Source organism: Leuresthes tenuis, unplaced genomic scaffold (genome assembly GCF_036924035.1).
Source record: "Leuresthes tenuis unplaced genomic scaffold, fLeuTen1.0.hap1 SCAF_15, whole genome shotgun sequence".
In the NCBI taxonomy this organism is placed as follows: Eukaryota; Metazoa; Chordata; class Actinopteri; order Atheriniformes; family Atherinopsidae; genus Leuresthes; species Leuresthes tenuis.
Window position 1 is genome coordinate 5203664 of NW_027325369.1, and position 23990 is coordinate 5227653.

Sequence of the window (23990 nt, forward strand, 5' to 3'; positions counted from 1 at the left end):
CGAAATGTGTCTTCAGTCCAATCTCCCGTCCTGAGCGTGCCTGTGGCAACTGTGGAAAGGAACGACTCCCTTTTAACAGGAAGAAACCTCTGGCAGAACCAGACTCAGGAAGGGTGGCCATCCGCCTCGACCAGCTGGGGTTTGAGAAGACAGAAAAGAGGGGGGAAAAACACCATAACGCCATTCAAAGGATATCTGTTGGAACAGGGAAACATACGTTAATAACCACAATAATGTCACATGTACATAAAATCAATTTTGAAATTAAACAGGGGGAAAAAGAGAGCAAAGTGAGGAAAGGTGTGACAAATGAGGTCCCCCAGCAGTCTAAGCCTATAGCAGCTTAACTATGGGATGTTTCAGGATTACCTGAGCCATCCCTAACTATAAGCTTTATCGAAAAGAAAAGTTTTAAGCCTAATCTTAAAAGTGGAAAGGGTGTCTGCTTCCCGGACATTTACTGGCAGCTTATTCCACAAGAGAGGGGCCTGATAACTGAAGGCTCTACCTCCCATTCTACTTTTAGAAACTCTGGGAACAACAAGTAAACCTGCAGTTTGGGAGCGAAGTGCTCTGTTAGGAAAATATCTTACAATTAAATCTTTAAGATATGATGGAGCTCGGTCATTAAGAACTTTATATGTGAGAAGAAGAATCTTAAATTCTATTCTGAATTTAACAGGGAGCCAATGAAGAGAAGCTAAAACTGGAGAAACATGATCTCTCCTGTTAGTTCTCATCAGAACTCTGGCTGCAGCATTTTGGATCAGCTGGAGGCTTTTCAGAGAATATGTGGGACAGCCCAATAATAAGGAATGACAGTAGTCCAATCTTGAAGTAACAAATGCATGGACTAGTTTCTCTGCATCACCCTGAGACAGGATGTTCCTGATTTTAGCAATATTACGAAGGTGAAAGAAGGCAGTCCTAGAAACCAGTTTTATATGTGCGTCAAATGATAAATTCTGGTCAAAAATAACTCCAAGGTTCCTCACTGTAGAACTAGAAGCCAAGGAAATACCATCTAGAGTAACTATATAACTAGACAATTTCTCCCTGAAGCGCTCAGGTCCAAAGAGAACAACTTCAGTTTTGTCTGAATTTAAAAGCAGACAGTTCTGAGTCATCCAGGTCTTTATGTCTTTAAGACAGGCTTGTAGCCTGACCAACCTGTAGGTTTCATCTGGTTTCATAGATAAGTACAGCTGAGTATCATCAGCATAACAATGGAAATTTATGCCATGCTGTCTGATAATGTTACCTAATGGAAGCATGTATAAAGTAAAAAGAATCGGTCCAAGCACAGAACCCTGAGGAACTCCATGACTTACTCCAACGTGTGAGGAAGATTCTTCATTTACAAGAACAAACTGGAATCTATCAGATAAATATGACTTAAACCAGCCTAATGCAGTTCCTTTAATCCCAATAACATGTTCAAGTCTCTGTAACAGAATGCTGTGATCGATCGTATCAAATGCAGCACTGAGATCCAACAGGACAAGCACAGAAACAAGTCCGCTATCAGAAGCTAACAGGAGATCATTGGTAACTTTCACCAGTGCCGTTTCTGTGCTATGATGCACTCTGAATCCTGACTGAAACTCTTCAAACAGATTATTTCTATGTAAATGATCACAAAGTTGAACTGCAACTATTTTTTCAAGAACTTTGGACAAAAAAGGGAGATTGGATATAGGTCGATAATTAGCCAACACTTCTGAATCAAGAGTAGGTTTTTTAAGTAAAGGTTTAATTACAGCAACCTTAAAAGTCTGAGGTACATATCCTATCAACAAAGACCGATTGATCAAATCCAATATGGAAGTGTCAATTAAGGGGAAAACCTCCTTGAACAGTCTGGTTGGGATTGGGTCTAACATACAAGTTGATGGTTTAGAAGAGACTATTGCTGTTGTTAGCTCAGAAAGATCAACTGGACAGAAGCTGTCTAAATACAATTCAGGTTCGAAAGATACTTCTAAAGCTCCTCTACTTGATGATACATCAGTGATAATAATGGGAAGGATTCCATTAATCTTCTCTCTGATAGAAACAATTTTATTGATGAAGAATCTCATGAAATCATCACTGCTGAGAGTTAAAGGAATACATGGCTCAACAGAGCTCGGACTCTTTGTCAGCCTGGCAACAGTGCTGAAAAGAAACCTGGGATTATTCTTATTCTCTTCTATCAATAATGAATAATACGCAGTTCTAGCTTTACGAAGTGCTTTCTTATACGTTATTAAACTATCTTTCCAGACTAATTGAGACTCTTCTAAATTAGAGGAACGCCACTGTCTCTCCAGCTTTCTTGCAGTCTGCTTTAACGCACGCAGCTGTGAATTATACCAAGGAGCCAACCTCTTCTGACTGATTACCTTCCTTTTCAGAGGGGCAACATTGTCCAGTGTTGTACGCATTGAAGCTGTAGTGCTGTCAACAAGAGAGTCAAGTTCTACTGGAGTAAAATTTAGGTAGCCATCCTCTGTCATATCTGCACATGGCAGTGAAGAAAAGGATGATGAAATCAACTCTTTAAATCTGGTTACAGCATTCTCTGACAGACACCTTCTATATGTAGAATTCTTCTCAGAAACCGTGTAGTCAAGTAATGTAAATTCAAAAGTTATTAAAAAATGGTCAGACAAGACAGGGTTATGAGGGAACACTGTTAACTGTTCACTCTCAATGCCATAAGTCAGCACAAGGTCAATGGTATGATTAAGGCAGTCTGTGAACACTTTGAAAAAATCCAATAGAGTCTAATATAGAATTAAAGTTAATATTTAGGCTGTCATTTTCAACATCTACGTGAATATTAAAGTCACCCACTACAATGACTTTATCTGTACTCAGCACTAACTGGGATAAAAACTCAGAATTCAGACAGAAACTCAGAATAAGGGCCAGGTGGACGATACACAACAACAAACACAAGAGGTTTTTGTGATTTCCACTTTGGGTGGGAAAAACTGAGAATCAGAGATTCAAAAGAGCTAAAACTAAGGTTATGCCCCCCCCCCCCCCCTTTTTTTTTTAATATATATATATTCTGTTCATTAACTGTACAGTCCTGTTTGAGATATTGACCAACATTGGGTACATATCTGCCAAAGAATGGTTTGGGTTAATATAGTTAATGGGTTTTATTGTGGTCCCTATAATTTGTTAAAATAAAGTTGTCTTTGCCTGTTAAAGTAATGACTACACTGTAAATGATTAGGGAAGCAGTTCTGAGAAGAAAACAAAAAATAGATAGTACAGTGCTTTGTGAACACACTTTTTTTTTTATCTCATCAGTGGCTTTAAATTCCCCTGAATGGGCCGTTTTAATTGTGTAATAGTTGGTAAATCACCTGAGAATTAAATCAAAGTCTGCTGCAAAAATCTGTGCTGTTGTACACTAAAGCTCTGCACATTAGTTTTTTTTTTAGTCTGTTACAAACCATAAATAGACTTTATTGTATTTTGGTGGAAAAATAGTATAGCATAGTTGCCACACAAACATTGAGAACTGAATCCATAAGTTATTAAAAGCACATAACACTCATTTCTACACTATCTACAAAGCCAAACTGATATTGGACGATATTTGTTACTGTATTTGACTTTTTATCTTGTTTGTCTCTGCCTCGGTAATATTTGAAATGGTGAGAGGAAAAAGCAGCACAAACGTTTGCCTTTGAAGTAAACCAACATTACCGTTTCCTCATGATTCTGTACGATGACAGTCGTCGCTGTCATAGACAAAGAATTATAATGTCTATGGTTGCTGTGCTTTGTGGTCCAATGGGACTGGGGTCAGCCGGTTTCCTCACTTCCTCCACCCGTTCAGCTGGACACACATGCTGCATTCAAGTGCTGTCGAAAATTTGAAGTCCCATATCGTTCGATCACAATAAACCTCAGTATCTGTCAGCTGGTATTGTGTAGATTGGTATTAGTGTAGTGTTTGAAATTATTACAATTTCCTCTTACAATCAAGAAAATCATATACAATATCACACGAAATATCAATTTCACGTGAAAATATACAGTTAAAGGGTTACAGAAACTCCTCCAAGCCTAGAAGCCATTTAGGAACTGAAACTTATTTTAACAGAATGCACCTTATTCGTTGTATGTATCAATTTCAAATTGAAAATTATACAAAATTTCATTTTAGTATGATTGTCAAACCTCAGTTTCACTGGAAAATAGAATCGACTCGTCAGTAACGTTTTTTCTACCTAATGTAGGCATATATATTTAGCGCAACTGTAAAAATATTTATCAGGAAGACTATTTTTCTTTTAAGCTTATGTATGTATTTAGCTGGTGTGAATTTAGGCTATTGTCTCAGCTTTGGATGTGATTAAACATTTTTTTCTGTGAAATACATTAATCGAAAACATTTTGTACACGTGCGGATGACGCGGTTGATGAAGAATACGATTAGCAAAATACTTAAATTGAAAAACTTTGTTTTTACATAAACTATTCTTAAGATTTACTGATTAGCTCCATAAATGCATAGTAAATGTGTTCTTTGACACCTGTTCAGTAAATAGAACTTTCCTTTGACGTCATACGTTTTAATTTAAAAAATCCGGTGATTGATTTTCGACGTGGTAAGAAAATTGTTTGATATCTGAGCATGCGAGCGGTACGTGAAAGCAGCCTAATCCAGCCCAGCCGCTGAGTAGCCATTTTGGTCCCACCTAAAACAGACAGACCCGCTTCACTTTGGGCCGCCGGAGATGGAAGAAACCGAGCCGACGGCGAGTGTTTCAGTCATCTGGACCTTTTGAACTCCAGAGCAAAATATCCACCAGTGACACTCGATGCCACCTCCTTTTTTCTAACTGGATTCGTAAAGTGAAAGAAAAAAGATTAAAAAAAAAACAGTGGCAATTTTTGGAAGTGACGACCGACAGCGCCTTCTCGTTAGTTTAGTTAGCTTCACTGACTCAAACCCAAACGGACACAGATTTCGTTTGTCTATCGAGTTCAATACAGGCCACGAACGGTGTATACACGCCATGTGAATACTGAAAACGAGGTTATTGCATTCTTTAATTAGTTTTTTACGCTCCTTAACAGCTCAGGTGCTCGGCTTTAACACGTCCGGTCTGGTTTGAAAATTGTCACGATCCATGCTGAGGCTGTTTCCCCGGAGAGAGCTGCAAAGCAAAACAATATTTTCATTTCTCGGCCGTCGGACTGAAGAGTGTAGATTTTGGACATCGGACGACGACTGCTTGAGAAAGGCCGTTTAAAAGATGTCAACAAAAACTCCTTTACCGACGGTCAACGAGAAGGTGACGGAAAGTGTAAGTATAAAGAGCTGTTTATCTGGTCATGTTTCTTGGATTCAAAGCCGTAAAATGTCACTAAATGACCTTTTCGGTGGTAAAGAAATGTGTCTGCTTAATAAGATTGTGTTGCTCGTTTGATTTGATGACAGCTAATTGTTTCACACTGAGGTTGCACTTTGTGGTAAATTGTAAATAATCATAACCCCTACGTTAAACACACCCTGAATTTTTAATAGGAGCTATGGTTTGATTTCAACACAGAACTTGATACTTTTATTGCCGGTAAACGGTAAGCGTTATTGTGACTGGGTAATTAGGATGCATTCAGGATAGTTAGGCCCCACCACGAACAAAACTACAGTACTTTGCCTGCTGATTCTGGCAGGCAACAGTAGTTTCTGTCCTGGCTACCAATTGGCTCTCGCAGCTGTCACGTCAAGGTTTCATCCGCTCAGCTTCCAAACATGAGCCTGATTAGTCCCGCCCCCTCCCGGCTAACTGAATCCCCTGTGTAAAAGAAGTTTATCAAGTTCCTTTAACTGTACGCGTCGATCGTCCGGGCAGGACCTTCAAAATTAAACGCATTTTTATAGAAATATTCAAGCTTTTTTAGTTACACTCCATGAAGGTTGATAATTCTCAGCACTATTACGCATTTTTCTTTTCATCCTTTTCAAGGAAAACGTGAACACGTGTTTTCATTGACAGCTTACCAAGCACTCCTTGGTATGGAACCCAAATATTGTCTCCAACCTTCACACTTCTGTTTTCAGTGATTCGGTTTGGCTTCATTGTGAAAGGAAGAATCACTTTATTCAGAAAAATGACCACGACCGTGTGAAAACATGAAAACTGATTCTTGTGTAGATAAACCTTACACTTAGGCTACATAACGTAGGCGGTAGGCCTATTTTGAAGGTGAACTTAACCACTGCAGATATATTTTCTCAAAATATTGTTTTTCAATTTGCAAAATAAAATTTCCCGATATCAGTTCAACAGAAAACATGAAATACTACAATGTGCTGTCAAGGCGGGGTTTTTTTAATGGTTAATTAGGTAGACTATGGAAACGGTCTGCTCTGATGACACACTGGACCCTCTCGCCATTTAGCGAAGCGACCGGGCTCAACGCAGCCCCCAACCATAGTGGGGAGAGGGATTAGACTGAAGCTGAAGCTCGCTTCAGCCTGGGAGATGCTGCTGTCCACCATCCGATCAACAATGTCAGATTTTGTTTAATCTTTAGTTATATTTTTTGTTGTGGTCCTGTGAAATATGACGATGAACACGGGCCTTTTGTATTTTGGTTGTTTAATAATTACGATGTAATGGTGAAAATACTTTGGGTGGAGGGATACATTTTGTGGGGGATCGCACCGGCAAATCGCACACTGTATATATGTATATATTTTTAAATGAATTGCAGTCAGTTAGTAATCAATAACTGACAGGCCTGGGTAGCACAAGGAATGTTTTTTAAATAATTTTTTTTTTACATCTGATAAATATTTAGGAATGTTTGCCCAAATAATAGTCTACAGTAGTAGTTTGAATAGTTGTATGTCATTTTTAATTACTATTAATTCTTTTATTTTCCTATTTTTATATTTTATTAAACTATATTGAGTTACTCTAACTAGTGGAGCCTGACTCATTTGTTGACCTCCTTATGAACAGATCAAATCTGCAACACTTTTCATAACTGTGTTATTGTTGATGGGTATTTATTTTTTTAACAGAACTCTTCGAGTCATCCAAGTTCTTCGTGACGCACATTGTTCACTTTTTCTGTGCTTTTATTGACCGATTTATCATCTTTACAAAGATTTATTTGCCCTCAAAGCTACATTTTTGCAAATTAACCCCTTACAGTTTAGTTTATATAAAATGAATATTCTTTAAAATGTCTGAAAGCCCATACTGCCTCTTAAGATTAGTTTTGTTCAACCAACAGTCCGAATTAAAGGGCAGATAAAACTGCATCTGGCCCGTAGTGCAGACGCAAGTATCGGTGATGCCCATCCTTTAGCTAAATGTGAAAAATCCAGGGAACATCAGAGACGACAGAAAACATTTGCTTCACAATAGCTGAAATGATTAATTGATAATTCACCGGGGTTCTGACCCTGTTTCTCCTCGAGAAAACCGCAGTGAGCTACTAATTTCCTCCTCTTTCTACAGATGTTTCACAAAGTCTCTGCATCAGGCATATTTTACACTTTATATTCTCAGTTCTTCTGCCATACATTCCTTCTCTCTCTCCACTATCTGAGTAAGTGCAAACACGCAACGTCTACATGTGATGTTCTCGGTCTCATGACTTGTCACGGTAGCAGCAGAGGATCAGTCGGAGATAAGGCTTTTACTGCACAAACAGAGCGCTGAGCCTGATAAGGTGTGGTGAAATTGTATTGATCCTGTGGGGGAAATTGGGCCATTTCTGTGGCTGTTAGCATAAAGAGTCAGCATCAGCTGGAATCAGCAAAATGCCACCTTGTAAGATTTGTGCTATGATAATGACTTGATCCAAGGTAGAGACGTTTTTATTCCTTTTCTCTCTAATTGATCATTTGATTAATTTTAAGTCGTGGTTTGCAGGGTTGTGATGGATGGATATATTTAATGATTTTCTTAGAAGAATGAGATGAATAATCCAAATTACTGCAGCTCTAACTGAAACAAGGTGGAAACAGTAAAAGTTGTCAGATTAGCAATACTTTGCCGATGCACTTTAGTCTTGTTAAAAGAAATGTAGGGCTCCATGTTCCTGATCCACAGGAAGTGACTAAGTGAAAGCCTTTATTTTGAAAGGACATCATCCTGTTTCCGGCTTGTGTGTGCCTGATATAGCTGACTTGACTGGGATCAGTGCTGCCCCTCCTGTTATCTCTCTCTCTGTGGTGCTTTTTTGGGGGGGGGTCTGGTGTGGGGGAATCTCTATGGGCATCATCAGCGGGGCAGAGCGTCTTCCTGCTGAAACATGACAGGCTCACAGGCAGCCAGGAGACACCGCAGCTTTGTGAGTAATCGCTTAAAAGGAAAGGATGGAATTAAACTACATTTGTCTTGTGTTTCTTCTTTACAGGAAGTTGCCTCTGGGAAATAGAGAGGGTGTTTGTTTTTTTTATTTTTTTTAAATGCAGATGTTTTGTGTGCTATATGATTATAAAATCTTAATGTGGATGCAACCAGAACCACGACCTAATGTTCCCACAGGGACATGAGTTGTTGTTTTTTTGTTTTTTTTCTGGCCTGCGGTATTCAACAGTGACCTTATCCTAGTTGATGATATTTTTATCTCTGCTATCACTGTAGAAGTCTTAAAATATTTCTGTAGTGACTTACAAGTGCGTCTGTGTTGCTTAGTGGAGTTAAAGTCACGTCTGTCTTCAAAAGGTCCTGATTTCTTTAATATGTTCTTCTATTTCCAAACTGTGATATTTGCAGTGTTGACTTTATAGTGATCTTGTGATATTTGTGCGATGCATCGTCTCATATCTTAATGAATTCTGTGACAATTTCCGCTCTGTTTAGTTGATTTTTTTTTTTTTTGTTTGACCTCGATTTGAAGGTATCAGTTTCCATTGAAGTCCCAGTTTCGCCTCTTTATGACCATCTCTGTCTATGTCTGCAGGGGAAATGGGGTCGGTTAGGTTGGGGCTGGGAGAGGAGGGATGGGTCGAGCCGGGTGGGGCAGAGAGCATCGTCGCTGCTAATGAGGCCTTGGTAGGGCAGTCGATACCCGAGCCGCACAGAGTATCTGTCAGATTTAGTTGTTGTAGGGACATAGAGGGGAGCTTTTTAGCACAGTGACCAAAGAAAATCAATCTCTTCATCAGTCGTGCTGTCGCATCAGCATCACAACGCTGAAGTCATTTGGTTTTTCTACTCGTCCCGAACAGCTGGTTCTCAACTTGATTCCAGAAGAGGTTCTTTCTGCAACTTTAAACAAGAGTTACAACCCTTCCTGTTGGTTGTGGAGTCAAGCTCATGAGGGTGTAAAGATGACCCGTTAGGATCATTTAGTCCACTTCTGCTTGCATCATAAAGGAAGTGGTAGAAGTTTATAAAGATATATATATATATATATATATAAACGCCACTTACGTAACAAGTGTGCACACTGTTTAAAATGTCTTCATAAACCTCAGAGGGGTTTATCTCTAAATGTTCTCTTAACAGTTCCCACCGCAACTAATGTGGTGGCAGATTTGCTATCGGCCTTATTTTATTGATTGACCCTTTAACTTTGAGGTACAGATTTGAAACCAAAGTCAAATTTTTTTTCCCTTTTTTTTTGGGCAAGTTTGTCTGTTTTAAGCACCTATTAAAGCACAGAGGAACATGGAGTGCTTTAGCAAAGCAAAATGACGTACTGGGAGTTGCTGTTAAGTCGGCTAACCTGTTAAGAAACCTGTTTTTTCACAAAGGACGAAACAGGGAGCAGAACAGTTGTGAAGTTCAGTATGGATATCTGCTCCTCAATCTGCCTTTTTTTTTTTTTCTGGGTGCAGTGTGAGCGTCTTTAACATCTGGGCACTAGTTAGGAGGCAAGTTTAATCTAAAATCAGCTGGATGAACACAGCAAAGAGTGTGGCTGAATTTATCAGTTTTGTTTTTAATTCATGAATCTGAAAACTCAGTTTAGTATCTAAAAGCCAGAATTGACTTAACAATGGCTGAAAAAAACAGGCTTAATCAGACATCTGTAGCTGTTGGAAGAAAAGCAGAGCTATAAATATCCAAAGTATTTTTTCCTGCAGAGCCGAAGTGTGTGCAGTGGGTCAACATGAGTCACGGCTGATCCAAGTAGATGTTCCGCAGTAAAAAGGATTCCACCCGTCTAACAACATGTTCTCTCTGCAGCATACGTCTCACAGTAACGGGCGCACGGAGCTCAGCACGCGCTCGGGCCGGACTGGCGTGCGATCCCGCAGCTCCGATGAGGCGCAGCAGCCACACGTCGGCAACTACCGGCTCCTCAAAACAATCGGCAAGGGCAACTTCGCCAAAGTCAAACTGGCCCGTCACATCCCCACCGGCAGAGAGGTGAGGCGCAGACACGCTCAGGTTATTTTCCAAACACCAGCTTAAATCCTCATCATTTTGTTTGAGGTTTGCCAAAGTTTAAAAAAAGAAAACATGTCTATAGGTCAAACCGACTCAAAGCAGGCAAATTAAAATGGGATTTACTACTAAAGATGAAAAGTTTTAACTGTTGTTGTTGAAGATGAAAGAAGCGTCCCATTTTATGTGATATTTATTTTTAAAAAATCACACTGACACTATGAAGTAATCCAGTTGCACAACTACCTTTTTGCATGTTTATTATGTTTTCAGTCAGAACACATAGGGGAAGCAAAGTGTGTTTACATGCTCTTCGCGCATTGCTCGGACGTGTTCTGTCTGCTTAAGTAAATAAGTTAAAGCGCCTGTAGGGAAACCTGAGCTCATTACATAAGGACTAAACGTCCTTTGAAGCACATGCATCAGTGTTTACAGCTCCTTCAGACAGCGGATGAACAGATCCCTGTGTGGTTGATATTATTTTGCTCATACTTACTCTTCAGGCTTACAACAGTGGTTGTGAACCCCCATTAAGTCAGAACCTGACCCAGTCTTGTTGACTTTTTTCTTTTGCTTCAGCTGTTAAGTACTAAAATCTGACGGTGAATGTTTGGTAATCCTGTTTCCCTGTTCTTTGATTAGATGGTTCCTTATTTGAGTCGACGCTTTGCCAATTACAAACCATTTTACAAGGCAATGTTCTTGTAAGCTTGATTGGATTTGGACAGTTTACAACCTTTTTTTAAAAGGTCTGTGCTGTTTGTATTAGAAAGATTTCCAACAAAACCCAGGCCCGCTGGCTGTGTTTACCGGCTGCTACGGGGCTTTAAATCTTGTTTGTTTTGCAGGACGAGCCGCTGCAGCTGGGTGTTTGATTTATGTGGTTTTTTTTTTTCATAACTGATAAACAGAAAGAGGAAGCATTGTTGTTACGCAGCCTACGACCCCTTACACCCCATCTAAATTCTTTAAATGGTGCCTTATCTGAATTACTTTGCTTTTGTGAGCTCTGCCAGTTTTGCCACTTAGTTTCAGTGTTATATTCCACACCCGCTTTTTCACTTCTCGTCTGCGTTTATGTCCCATTTAACTAAGTTTCAATTGTTGTCTCTCCCCACAGGTGGCAATTAAGATAATAGACAAGACTCAGCTGAACCCGAACAGCCTTCAGAAGGTAAAGACATCCCTGGTTTTCTGTCTCTGCTGTTAAACTCTCATACTGTGTTTAACATTATGTTCTGATTCATGAAGCACAACTGATTGAGTATTAGTTGTGTAAATGGGGAGCAAAGAGAGTTAGTTTGAGGCTATTGGACTTAATATATTGAAGTATTTTGTTCATCTACATGTTGATTTTGTGAAACCCAAGGCCAAAAGATGAGATCTGATTTTATTGAACAAATGAATGAAAATAATCACACCAGTTAGCCACTGCTAAAGATTTGTAAGGTTTAGATTAGTCTCAGTTCAATGCTGAATCGTTTTGATGTATTACCCTTCAGGAGAGACAAAATGTAATTTTCCTTTGCCTTTTTACTCCGCTCAGTTGTCAGACAACTGCGAGCGACTGTTTAGTTCTCCTTGTTAAATCCACCAGCGCTTTTAAAATGCTAATTTGACAGACGGACTGAATGCTCCTTTTGCCAGTTGGTGAATAGCAGTTTCACTTAGCAGTTGGAGGCCAGAGAGTTGAAAATGCCTTTTAACTGTTTCTCTTTTCTTTTTTTGGCATACACATTTATTAGCTTGATAGTTAGGTGTGTGTAGCTGTTTTGATCCTTTTGGCTCGGCCTCCAGGCCTGGAAGTGGTTTCAGGGAAGTCAGGGCACTATGGAGAGGCAGAGAGCAGCAGCTGATGATGTTGCTGGTGGTGATGTTGGTGTTCAGCTGGCCCCCGCCGCTCGGCTCCACTCTCCCTTGTCCCTCTCAGCGGTCGGCTAGTGGTTTTCCATCAGTTTTTCCAAAGCTCTATTGATTGTGGCCTTCATATGTCGGAGGCCCGGGCCCTTTGGCGTTGGCTGTGACAGTACGTTGACAGAAAAACACTGAGTCATGACAGCATCGTTCACAGCAACACAAAGCGCAAGGCTTTCGTTATTTTGTCACTGTCGAGGGAAAAAAACAAAACTCTAAGGTGTTTGTCAGATAATTTTTTATTTTTTTCATTTCTGCTGTTCCACAAGGGATTGTGATATCTTTTCATGTTTATTTTAAGGGTTTTGAAGAAAAAAAACATTGAAGTATTTTGTTGGACTTTTTCATAAATCAAACATTGACTGCTCTTCTACATGTCACATTTCCATTTATGGGTGTAGCTTAAGTCAGCTTTTTTCCCTCCAGGCTCTAAGCTCAGCATTTGTCTGTAGCTTTAAACCTGAGCGTAGAGTCATTTTGTACCAGAACGCTTTTAGATGCCACCCCACTATACAGCCGAGAGTCGCGTTTTAGATTTGCTTTCAAAAGTGACCTGTAGACAGAGCTGAGAACCTAGAAAACCGTGGATTATATACACAGAGATTTTCATTGGATTTGTTGACAATGAAATAAAAAGATTGAAAAATACCAGCCTAATCCTCTGAAGCAGCTGACTGAATGTCATTGGGTAACTCCATGTTTATGTGTTGAATAAGGTTCTCATGGATTTATAAGAATAGAATCTTGACTTGCTCCATTTGAGCTCATGCTGCCGAAACAGCCAAGCAGAATCTCATTTATGTAAGTGGATGGATTGAAACGAGGCTGACAGTGTTTGGTGAGGGGGGTGAAACCTAAATGTGTATTTTCAGTCTTATAACTTAGCAGAGCTGAGTCGGCGTTTGCGTCGGTCACTGGGATCTGTTACGCTCTCGTCATCGGGGTCAAAGATCAGGGAGGGAGCATGACTATTGAAGCCTTGATTAGATGTAAACAGAGGTGGCCTAAAGCTTTCTCTGTGCATGCCTCGCTTCTTGTTTTCTTTTTCCTTTGTCATTAAGTAGTGACTGTTGTTAAAGCTTTTAGCATCGTAGTCTTTTTTCAGCCTGGAAGACCTGTGCAGTGCATTTTAAAAAAAAAAAAAAAAAGATTCTATATCTGCCTTTGACTGCGTCTCCTCCAGTGAACATTATATAACTTTAGCTGTATCGTAATCATTGTCTTTCCAAATGATGTCATAATGCTAAAAATAAAAAAGCTTTCTAAGCTAAAGCCAGCATGCTGACCCAGTAATGTCTCTGATGCCCCAGTATCTCCTAACATAAAGCAACATTAGCCCCCTTGTAGAGGAGTATGACGACTGTAAATGTAAGATCCAAATAAAGTCTTCTGCTTATGATCGTCCTTAACTGGGTGGGGTAGGGGGTTTGTGAATTTGAAGTAGTCTGCTTTCTCGGACTGATTTTGTTTTGACTAGATCAGTGCAGTAACATGTAAGCTGTTGTGGGGCCAAATAACTCAGTTGAGTGGCTGAGTTTAACATAGTGGGCTAATAGAGAACCTCTATCTGGATATAACCAGCACCCAGACATTCAGCTTCCTTAGCTGAGGTTCCGAGGGCTCTGATCTGAGTCGTTGTGACTCATCTGAAACTCTAAACTGCTGGTGTGGAAGTTTACAAAAAAAAATAAATAAAAGGGGAAAAACTCCAGGAAATGATCTAACGTTTAGCCCGCTGTGTTTTGTTTACAAGCCTCTGATCACTTGTAGTTGAGGCAGCTTTAACCTTAACAGGAAACGTGCAAAGGTTTTTCCATTAAGACTTCAGAATTTCGAAAGCTGACTGTAGATGTGAGTTGAACCTCGAGCTGTGTGTAATTTGGCCTAAAGGTGCCTTCTATCAATCACAAGACGGATTGCACAATCAGGACAGCTGTGCATCACTGCAGTGGTATAAGTGGATCACCAGAAGGTTTATGTCCTTGACCTGATGTACGAATAATGTGGTTACTTTGACCTCCCCCAGACTAAATCTGTTAGCCGCATGATATATGGACCTGTACTTAATGTAGTTATTTGTCTGTTTTTTTTTTTTTTCTAACCCCCCCCAGGTGTCTGACGGCTTGTATCTTCATTGTAGGACAGTACAGACTGTGCCTTTTTTAAAGAAATAAATGGGTATACTTTCTTGTTGGTGACAAAGAAACGGTAACAGATTTGTTCGGAGCAGCTGCTTCTCGTACACCCATGAAAGATGAAGTCTGTGTCCAAGCAGCAATGAAGAGGTTTCCACTGTCACGCAGAAAACCAGCTCAGATTTATACCCCTGTACTTTAAGAGCTTAGAATATTTTCACTATAATGATGGGCAGAGGATTCACAGACAGAGTTTAATGACAGTGAGACCTAAAGCTCACTCCAGAGTTCCTCTCCACCTCGTCCTCCTCCTCCTCGCTGGCAGCCAGACTCATCCTGGTTCAGCTTGTCAGCTCCAAGCAGATTGGCTCCTGAGAGCCTCCCTGACCAAAGTCCTGACCTCAGTTGTCCCTGAACTGGGAATGAGAAGCTTTATATAAGTAAATTCTACATCCAGTGTTCATTGCAAAATCTGTTTGTTTTAATTTGCTGTCACAAGTTGAGGCTTGAAGGGATTTTTTTATTTATCTTTTTAAAGTTATTCTCTTAACTAATCAGTAAATGGCTTTCCCCACATGTAGAAAGGGACTAATTACTGGTTCTGGTGATTTGGTAATGTTAACACTTCTTATTATATCAGATCACCTCTGAAAAAGGAAAAGATATCAGTACATGAAGTTAATGAAATAATCTGTTGCTCAATGGTGAATGTTTCATGATGGTGACTTGTACAGCCAGCCAGATGTTGGACTTTTAAAGATGATGATGTCCAGAGAAAAGAAGAAAAAAAAGATTAACTGTGTGGCGTTCCCAGTCGTAACTCAGTTGCCCCAATATGGATCAGTTAATAAAACCCCTTGATCAGGACTCCGGTCCAGTAGCTGAGATTGGATCAGGACAAGCCTACCGTTTACTGGCTCGCTGAACTTCACATGTTGTTTCAAATCTGAGTTGACTACAAAAACACAGAATTGATAACAGCTCTACTCAGTTTAGATGCGGAACACGAGCTGGTGCATGACAAACTGTCGTCAGACGAGTTTTACCTGGCTCGGTGTCTGACTCATCCTGCAGGATAATATCAACGCTGTAATTTTAAAGTCTGCTTTCCAATCACCCATAACAACAACACGACATCTTCACTCAAACTGGACTTCCCAGATAATTTTCCATTGTTTCACTGATATTTAACAACAAATGCAACTATTAGAATGTTTTTTCTTTTGAAAGAACCTTTAATTTGGCAGTAAACATCTGCACCACAGGATGCACAGAGCTGATTCACAGTTTAGGCAGGCCAGTATAAAGCATGAAAGAATGTAAATGACACAGCCTATTTCTCCACATTTTTTAGAGACCTGTGGAATGTGTGTGTGTGTTGAGGCATCCTGGCATGCAGAGCATTGCTGAGTTTGAAAACAACAACCACCGTTTGTCACCACCTGTTTGCCTCTCAGGCAGACAGCAGCAGTGCAAGGTTTAGGGCCGAAGGTGTCCCGGTAGATCTGCGAGCTTGAATCTGTCAGTGGACAATCGTATGTTGCTCGTACTCTCTGCCTGCTGAGAGAACAGATTCAAACTCTGAGGAAATTCATAAATAAGCAGTAATTAACCATCTCAGCTGAACTAAATGATCAACAGAGACAGTTGTGCTGTTTGTCTTCACTGTGTATGCATAAGCATATATGCACTGTCATGGTAAAATATGTTCCTGCTGAGGCAGGAACTGCCACAAAGGCAGTTCTGTCAGTTGGAGAGGTTGGAAGTACATCTGTCTGTCAACATAACAGAGTCACAAAACTTTAAAAGTGTGGAGTAAATGTTGAGATGTTGGAGTGGTTTTAATATTTTAGTCTCTTCTCAACTTGCTAAGTATCTAGGGGTCACAGTGTTGACATGTTATGGTGTGTGGCTTTTTTTTGGATTAATCTTTAAAAAATATATATATATATATCCACTGAAGCAGCAAGGCACAGGTGTGTCATGTGTGAGTCCAGATCTAACGTGAGGCTCTTCCCACCTGCAGCACAAGCTGTCGCCTGCCCCCAGTTCGTTTACAAGTTCATTTATTCCCCGTTTTGACACTGCAGCCCCAAATTTCTGATAACGGGACATGAAATGCTGAGTTCATAAGGTCAAGATATTGCAAAGAAAGTAAAGTCATGTTTTAATGTAGTATTCTTTGTGTGGAAAACACTGGCAAAGAAAACTATTTGGTTGACTGTCACAAAATGTCCAGGGACGGATTCACTGATGGAAATATGGCATTTGTACATAAATGTACTAATCCATCTGCAAAAGGTACTTCTTACCGCATTGTGACAAAAGAGCTGCCGTTCACAGACTTTATGGGTTGCATTCAGGCCCGATAGTTCACAGAAACGGAGTTTAGGTGAGTCATGCTTACAGAAGGGACACAGCGTGCAGTTCATTGTGAGAGACACTGATGTGTCAACCAATGAAGTTAAATCCACAATGTTTTTAGAAAATCAGTTTGTTTCAGTATTGGAAAGTATGAATATAAGTTTCGACTGCCTCAGGCAGATGCTGACAGTGTGTGATTGTATGAAGTAAAACTCCAAGAAGAGCTCAGATAGCACCGCTCTAATTAGCTTTATTGATCATTTAGGGGAGAAAAAATGTACTATATTGATCTTGTAAACAAGCAAACATTTAGACTTAAAAGTGTGTTTCTCAGCTTTGATAATCTAAATGCAGTGAAAACACATTTTCTGCCACATAAATTTGTTGATTGATTGAAGGTGTTTTTTTTTTCCTGGCTACACAGTGCTCGGATTTGTCAACAAGCCTAACCACCACAGCACTGTAGGCGCTAGTGCCTTATGAAAGATTGATGCCTTTTTTATGTTCTTTTAAAGGAAGCGAGGGAGGAAAAAAATGTGGAGTAGTTACCGGCTGATCAATAATAAATGGTTCTGAGCTGTTTAGGCCTCTTATGGCAGAACACTAAACCATTTTTGTCAGTTTGTATGGTCATTCTGAATGCTGATGGGTAGGAGAGATCTGATGGTGCACATGATTAATTTCCCCTTTTGTGTTTTTGAAGGAATTCATGTTGTCATGATGCTGTGCCAAAGTGCTGACCGTGATTGCTCTCCTTGAAAAATGAGGAAAGATTCCAAAACCCATTTCATTTAATCGGTTGTGGCTATTAACGAAGAAAATAAGTCCTCATCAAGCTGCTGTTGTTCCTCCTTGGTAATTTACTCTTAGGTGGCTCAGCCCAGCATCAGTGTGTGCTTAGACATCATATCAGCTTGGCAGAATCAGCTGAATGATTAACAGTATTGTTAGAGTGGCAAGTTCTACCAGTTTTTCCGTACACACGTAGCCCATTTTGCTGCTGTGAATATCTCTCATTCTGCCCCTTTACTTTCACACATTACACCAAATAGCAACAAAGATGTATCTATCCCAGTTTGAAAGTCATATGTGAACATTTAGTGATGAAATGCCACAGAAAAAGACTAAGCTAATATTGATAACAGCATTGGGGAACCCAACTGTTTTTTCTTTTTTGGGTACGATATGTGAACATAAAGACCTCACGGACTCTTGTCTGAAATTTGTCTTTTTGCCCGCTAAACTAGCAAATTGAAGACTATAAAGGAAAAATCTCTTTGATGATACTACGCTTAAGTTATCACATTTTTGTGAGATTTTTTTTCTTTTCTTTTTTTTTTTTTGTTTGATATATAAACTTGACTCATGGAGCTCTCGTTTCATTCATGTATAGCCATGTAACAGCTGAGTGCACTAAACTTTTTGGATAAATGTGTTGAGAAAATCTTGTCAGCACTTGACATATCTCTCACGTTGCTATAAACCGGCCCTGGATTTGAAATGGTCTCGCCTTACATTACTCTGACATTTACACTTCTAATCTTTCACACATTCAGAGGTGTGATGCGCGTTACCTTGATAAAACAGCGAATCTGAGAATCACACTCGTAGTTTTGTGCAGGTAAGTGAAAGTGAAATATTTACAAAAGCATTATGTACGCAGATTATAGATATTTCTATAGTATTTACAGTTGAGCAGTATGTACAACAGTAAAGATTCTACAGGTATTACGTGTTCAAGCTTTGACCACGTAAAACTGTTCTCGACAGTAGATGTTTTGCTGTACAGCGTTCTGTACTGCCTCCCAGAGGGCAGGAGTCAGAAGATGTGGTTCCCAGGGAGTGAGGGGTCTGCAGAGATTTTCTCTGCCGATGTCCTGGACGTGTAGATGTCCTGAATGGAGGGCAGGTGGTACCGATTATTTTCTCTGCAGATCTGACGGTCCGTCAAAGTCTGCTCCACTCTTTTGTCGTGGCCGATCCAAACAAGGCAGTGATGGAAGTGGTGAGAACAGACCGTATTATTTCTGTGGAGAAGTCATGAGTCAGGTCAAGCTTCCTCAGCCGAAGCAGGAAGTACTTCCTGTCACTATGGTGTTAATGTTGAGGGCCAACTTTCAGACAAGAGATGCACTAATCCACATTTTTTGGGATCCGATTCTATTCCCTAAATTTCGGTATCTAACAATGCTGATGTATTCCCATAATAGAGGTCTTAAACTTGAGCTACAATATTAGGATAAGATCATCCTTTTTTGTTAGTTTCTCTGTGGGAAAATGACCAATTTATAGTAGCAAGAGGATTCACAAGAGGATTCAGAAAAAGTCACATGTAAAACTATAAACAAGATAATAAGGGTGGTACTAATTTGTAAGGTCATGGGACTTTAGTTAACTGTGCATCACTATTATCTATACCGTCGCAGTTTTTGCCTGTATTTATGTTTCCATCAGATGATTCCATTAGAAGTCGCAAACAGATGATTTTGTACATCCGTGTCGGCTACAGAGCTGCTCTGTCCTCTTCCACCCTGAACACGCAGAGATCACATCAGATGCCGCATCACGTTTGTTGCTGACCCTTAATTTGGAACAAACTGCGTGCACTGATCCTTATGGAGCCATTTTTCTACACGCCTGCGGCAGGGCTGGGGGTGGAACTGCATTACAGACTTCCACTGGGGAAAGGAAAAAAGTGGCATGTTCATAAAACTGCGAGGCGTTTGTAACCATCTCAGCTTTTTAACACTACATCATTTAACATTCTTAGAAGCTGTTTAATCCAGCAGAATGGAATGTTTTAGAATGTTTGCCCCCTTTACACAGGTTTTCTTTCTGCTCACTATGTCTGTCGCTCTCCGGCCGCTGAGTCTGAGAGTATATCTAAACTCTGAAAAATCCAAGTATGTCTGGAGAGATGTTTGGTCTATAAATTGAAGCCAGAAATTAGACTGGATCAGTTGAAACTTGAATTTCTTAACAACACAGAAAGTTTTGTGGGGACTGGAGAGGGGTCTAGTCATCTCATCGCCATCTTGGATAAATGAAAAACTCCTGCTTTAATTGTTGTTCGATAGATGGGTGGGTTTGATTTATTTATTTATTTATTTTTTTTGCTGGTTTTAACTGCTTGATTTGTGGACTGCGTGTGCTGTCCTGACATTTGATGAGCGACTCTGAATCTGAAAAAAATACATTTGTCATTTTCAGCTCTTCCGAGAGGTCAGAATAATGAAGATCCTGAATCATCCCAATATAGGTAAGTTGATCTTGAACAGTGTTTTAGCACAGACCTAAACGGCTCAGGACATTAGACAAATGTGAGTTTTTGCAAGTTGAAATTCAAACCTTTTAACAAACCGACGTACTAAAAAAACTTTTGACTTTTCTGTTAGTGCACATTCAGACGAACCACCAAGCTGACACCATTTTGATGTTGCCTTTCTATGCTTTTTGGATCACACGAAATCTGAGCAGATGGAATATTCTGTAATGTTTTTTTTTTTTTTTTTTTAATACAGTATCAAAGCACTTTTTCTTTTTACAGAATGCATGTGGAATAGAAATAGTAAACACTGCATGTCATATGAGACAGTTTAATTGTCATCTGTGGACAGAAGGGATAATTAATTAATGAGACCTCTGGGCCGTTTTTCGTCTTATTGACCACTCAAAAAGCTTTACAGTTAACAGATTCTCATACATGTGCATTAACTACATGTGCACACATGCATTCATACACCAGTGAACGCACCGGGTCAGTGAGGTTGAGTGTCTTTGCCAAGGACATGACATGCAGACTGATGCAGCCATCGACTGTCCGATCAATAGGTGACACACTGTCTCCTGAACCACAGCCACATAAGACGGCTTGCTTCTAGAAGCAGTGGCAAACCTTGGCATTACACATCTAACTGCGAGAGGAAATGCGAACAAGCACCAAACCACTGCAGCAACAAGAAGTCAAGATCACAAAAACCACCACCGTAGAGAGCTTGAACATAGACTCTGTGACACAAAAAAGATGTGAAATGGCAAATTTAGTTCTGCACTTAGATACCAAGAGGCAGATATGGTCTGCAGATGGCCTCCTCCCACTATCTGCAGTCAAAATAATGTTATAAAGTCCATTAAAATGGTGTTTTAAAAGGATAAAACCCAAATACATTCGGTGATGGAAGAAAAAAAATTACAAACCTAGCTGGTTATCTTCAATAAGAAAGAATTTAAAAGCGAATAAAGAATCAATTAGTCTGAAATGTACTAAACTTTAGATGGGATGTTTTGTTTTTGCTTAAAATGACTTCAATGATCTATGTAGATATTCAATTACTTGATTGTATTTACCTCCTTAAACAACTCTGTTTGCTCCAGTGGCAAACAGGAGCAGTGGCAAACTCATGCTTACAAGCATTTCATTTGCATCTGAAAGGTCACTTTTGTTTTCCTCTTTGCTGACCGACACATGTACCTTCATATCCCATAAAACACACATCAGACAAGTTTGGTGCATTAGGTTATGGGGCTGGGATTCCCCGATGGTGAATCTTTAATTCCCATTCCTTTCACTTCATGATTTCCTCTGCAGAATTGTGATTCGAATAACCAGGACGATGGTAAGCACTTACCAGTGCGTACCCTCTATTTACCTCTTTCTCCTCCCTCACTCTTTGTCTTCCATCCCACCTTTTCTATATTTAGCGGTGCAGCTCTCAGCTGCTCATCACACAGTCTTTTATATCACCGAGCTGCTGCAGTTTAAAAAAAAAAAAAAAGACCTTTTGGGCTGTACTGTAAATATTGAGCGCTGCTCTGCTCGACTCTGCTGTGCTTACATGGTCACGATGCACAGATCCATGTGACTTCACTTTTTAACTCTCCCAGTTAGGAAGCAGTTTTACTGCTCATGTCCATGAATTAATTACGGCCTCCTTCAGACCCCTCCTGCTCCCACCACCACCATTTTTCAACATAATTGAATCTCTAATTTTCTGTGTGTGTCTGTCTGTCTCTCTCTCTCTCTCCTACAGTCAAGCTCTTTGAAGTGATTGAGACGGAGAGGACACTCTACCTGGTGATGGAGTACGCTAGCGGGGGTGAGATAAAGTAGTTTACATGTGACACATCTGTTTGGTGTGTTACTTCTGATTTGGGATCATAAATTACTGTCAATGTCCTTTTATTTGAATGTACTCGCACCCCTGGGGCATACATTTATCTAAAGGTTTTTTTAGCTATAGCATATTAGCAAGATCAGTCTGTAAAATATGTGGCAGAGGCAGATACTGCTACTTTTTTTCTTTTTCTTCAACGATTCAATTCGCACTGGACGTTTTAACTGGCAGCCAGAAGCTGTGGCAGATCTGCTCAGACTGGACTAGCAGTCATAATTTTAAAATCGTACTCCAAACCTCATGCACTTTGTCAACAGACAGTTGATTCAAACAAGACGTTAACAAAATAGATGACACAAGTTCATCCATGGGTTTCTTTTGTTTTCTCTACCTAAAACTAACTACAAGACACGGATACATACCGAACTGTGAATTGGGTGCACCAGCCATACAACTGGGGAAAAAAAAAAATCATTTTAAGAATTAATAAGCGGTTTAATCTTTGATGAAGTCAGTCGGTCTAAAAGGGAAGCTTTTGTCCTCGTGCTGAAATGGAAACGGGACATAACCGTCCATGTTTGTACTGTAAATGAAACGGAAGAACAAAAAATATAAAAGCGCTTACAATAAATGATACAGCACACAAGATTAAATGCAGTCCCCAGAATATCTGAACACAATGTGCTGCTCCCAAGTTTAATTTATTAACAGCAAATGTGATTAATGTGCATGTTAAAAATGTATGCATCCGGGGAGCAGCAAGTAGTCTGCAGGCTCTACTTGTACCTGAAAGGAAGACTGTGAAAGAATGTTGTTCCATGCTGAGTTTAACAGTAGTTTTATGGCATAGCTTGAGCATTAGATAACACATTCTCTGTAAACATACAATAAGGCAATACTTTGACTATTTACTCATTTATTATTATTTTTATTTATTTATTTTTCTCTCTCTTATGGAAGACCATTTTAGTCTTACTCCAGACATTTCAGACAGTTCAGTTTTAAAACCCAAGCACTGAAAATAATCCTTCCAGTCAGATCCAAAACCTGAGGTCAGCTTTACTACCCGACTAAACTGAATGTTAGCTAGCTAACGTTGGCTAGCACTTTACCTTAGAACAAACGTAGGTGCTGTTAGTGATTTTGGAGGGATTCAGCTGTTTGTGTGGTCTTCCACACTGCTTTATCCACACCCGGCATCTTTCTTGTTGCATCTTGGGCTTGGGAAAGGCAAAGAATTCAACTTCTTGGATATCGACTGTCAGACTTGCTAGTCCCATATGCACACCTCTTCGGCATATTGTTTTCTGCCGAAAGCTTGACTGGGCTCTTGTGCCTAGTTAGTTACCGTTGCTAACATATGATTGAACAGAAGCCGTTTGTGGGAGGGGCTTAGCGAAGGGTCAATTACCAGCGGTGACTGGGGATCCTTTGGGAGTCGATGAGAGTTGGTGTTTATTGGACACATCCAGTAGACTTTGAGTGTTTAATTACCTCCCCTGCTTGCCAAAATTCTATGAAAAAAGCTGACCTGCTTCTCAGCCTACATAACCAACTTATTATGGCGTCCTTGCATGATTGGTCATTTTTATGACTTTGTGGCCCCAAAAGCAGCTACAAAGCCGCAACTTCTTCCCTCCAATGTCTTCACTGTCGGGCTTTCTAGTCAGAAGAGTTTTTCTGACTTCATATTCAACGCAGTGTCGCTCATTTGGCAAATGACTGAAAAGCTACTTCTTAGATTTCATAGACAGGTAATGATCATACTGCTCGTCGAGAAACTCGCGTCACAACTGAGATGGGGACTCTGATCATATTCAATTGCATTAAGTTATAATGGCTTGAATCTAATATGTTTCATTAGGTCGCTGAGCTTTCCCAGAAGTCTATCTCAACTGACCCCTCCGCTCGCTCTTTTGCACATTAGATTTTCTGTGTAACAGGACCTCATGGATCTTCCCAGGATCGTGTACTGTTCATTTGGACCGAATAATATTGAGAATACAAACTCACAAGATGATAATAAGCCTCCTGGTTAACCAATGATAATTTAAGTTACTCTTTCACATTCTTTAAGTTTTTTTAAGTTA

At 39.9% G+C, this 23990-nt stretch overlaps 1 protein-coding gene across 24 annotated transcripts in view; it reads left to right on the forward strand.

Moving 5' to 3' along the window:
• The first annotated feature begins 4679 nt into the window (after nucleotides 1–4679).
• Nucleotides 4680–23990, forward strand: part of mark3a (MAP/microtubule affinity-regulating kinase 3a) — a 46594-nt gene continuing 27283 nt past the window's right edge. For 23 of the 24 annotated variants that reach the window (XR_011907669.1, XR_011907670.1, XM_072364856.1 and 20 more), the window contains exons 1-5: nucleotides 4680–5318; nucleotides 10173–10355; nucleotides 11494–11547; nucleotides 19997–20045; nucleotides 21817–21882. Coding sequence is in view for 22 of the 24 variants with exons in the window: in XM_072364856.1 (XP_072220957.1) it covers nucleotides 5268–5318; nucleotides 10173–10355; nucleotides 11494–11547; nucleotides 19997–20045; nucleotides 21817–21882 (403 nt within the window). In the remaining 2 variants the exon portion in view is untranslated. Of the gene's footprint in view, nucleotides 5319–8236; nucleotides 8326–10172; nucleotides 10356–11493; nucleotides 11548–19996; nucleotides 20046–21816; nucleotides 21883–23990 lie in introns of those variants that run through there. The other variant, XM_072364858.1, reaches the window with a different exon arrangement.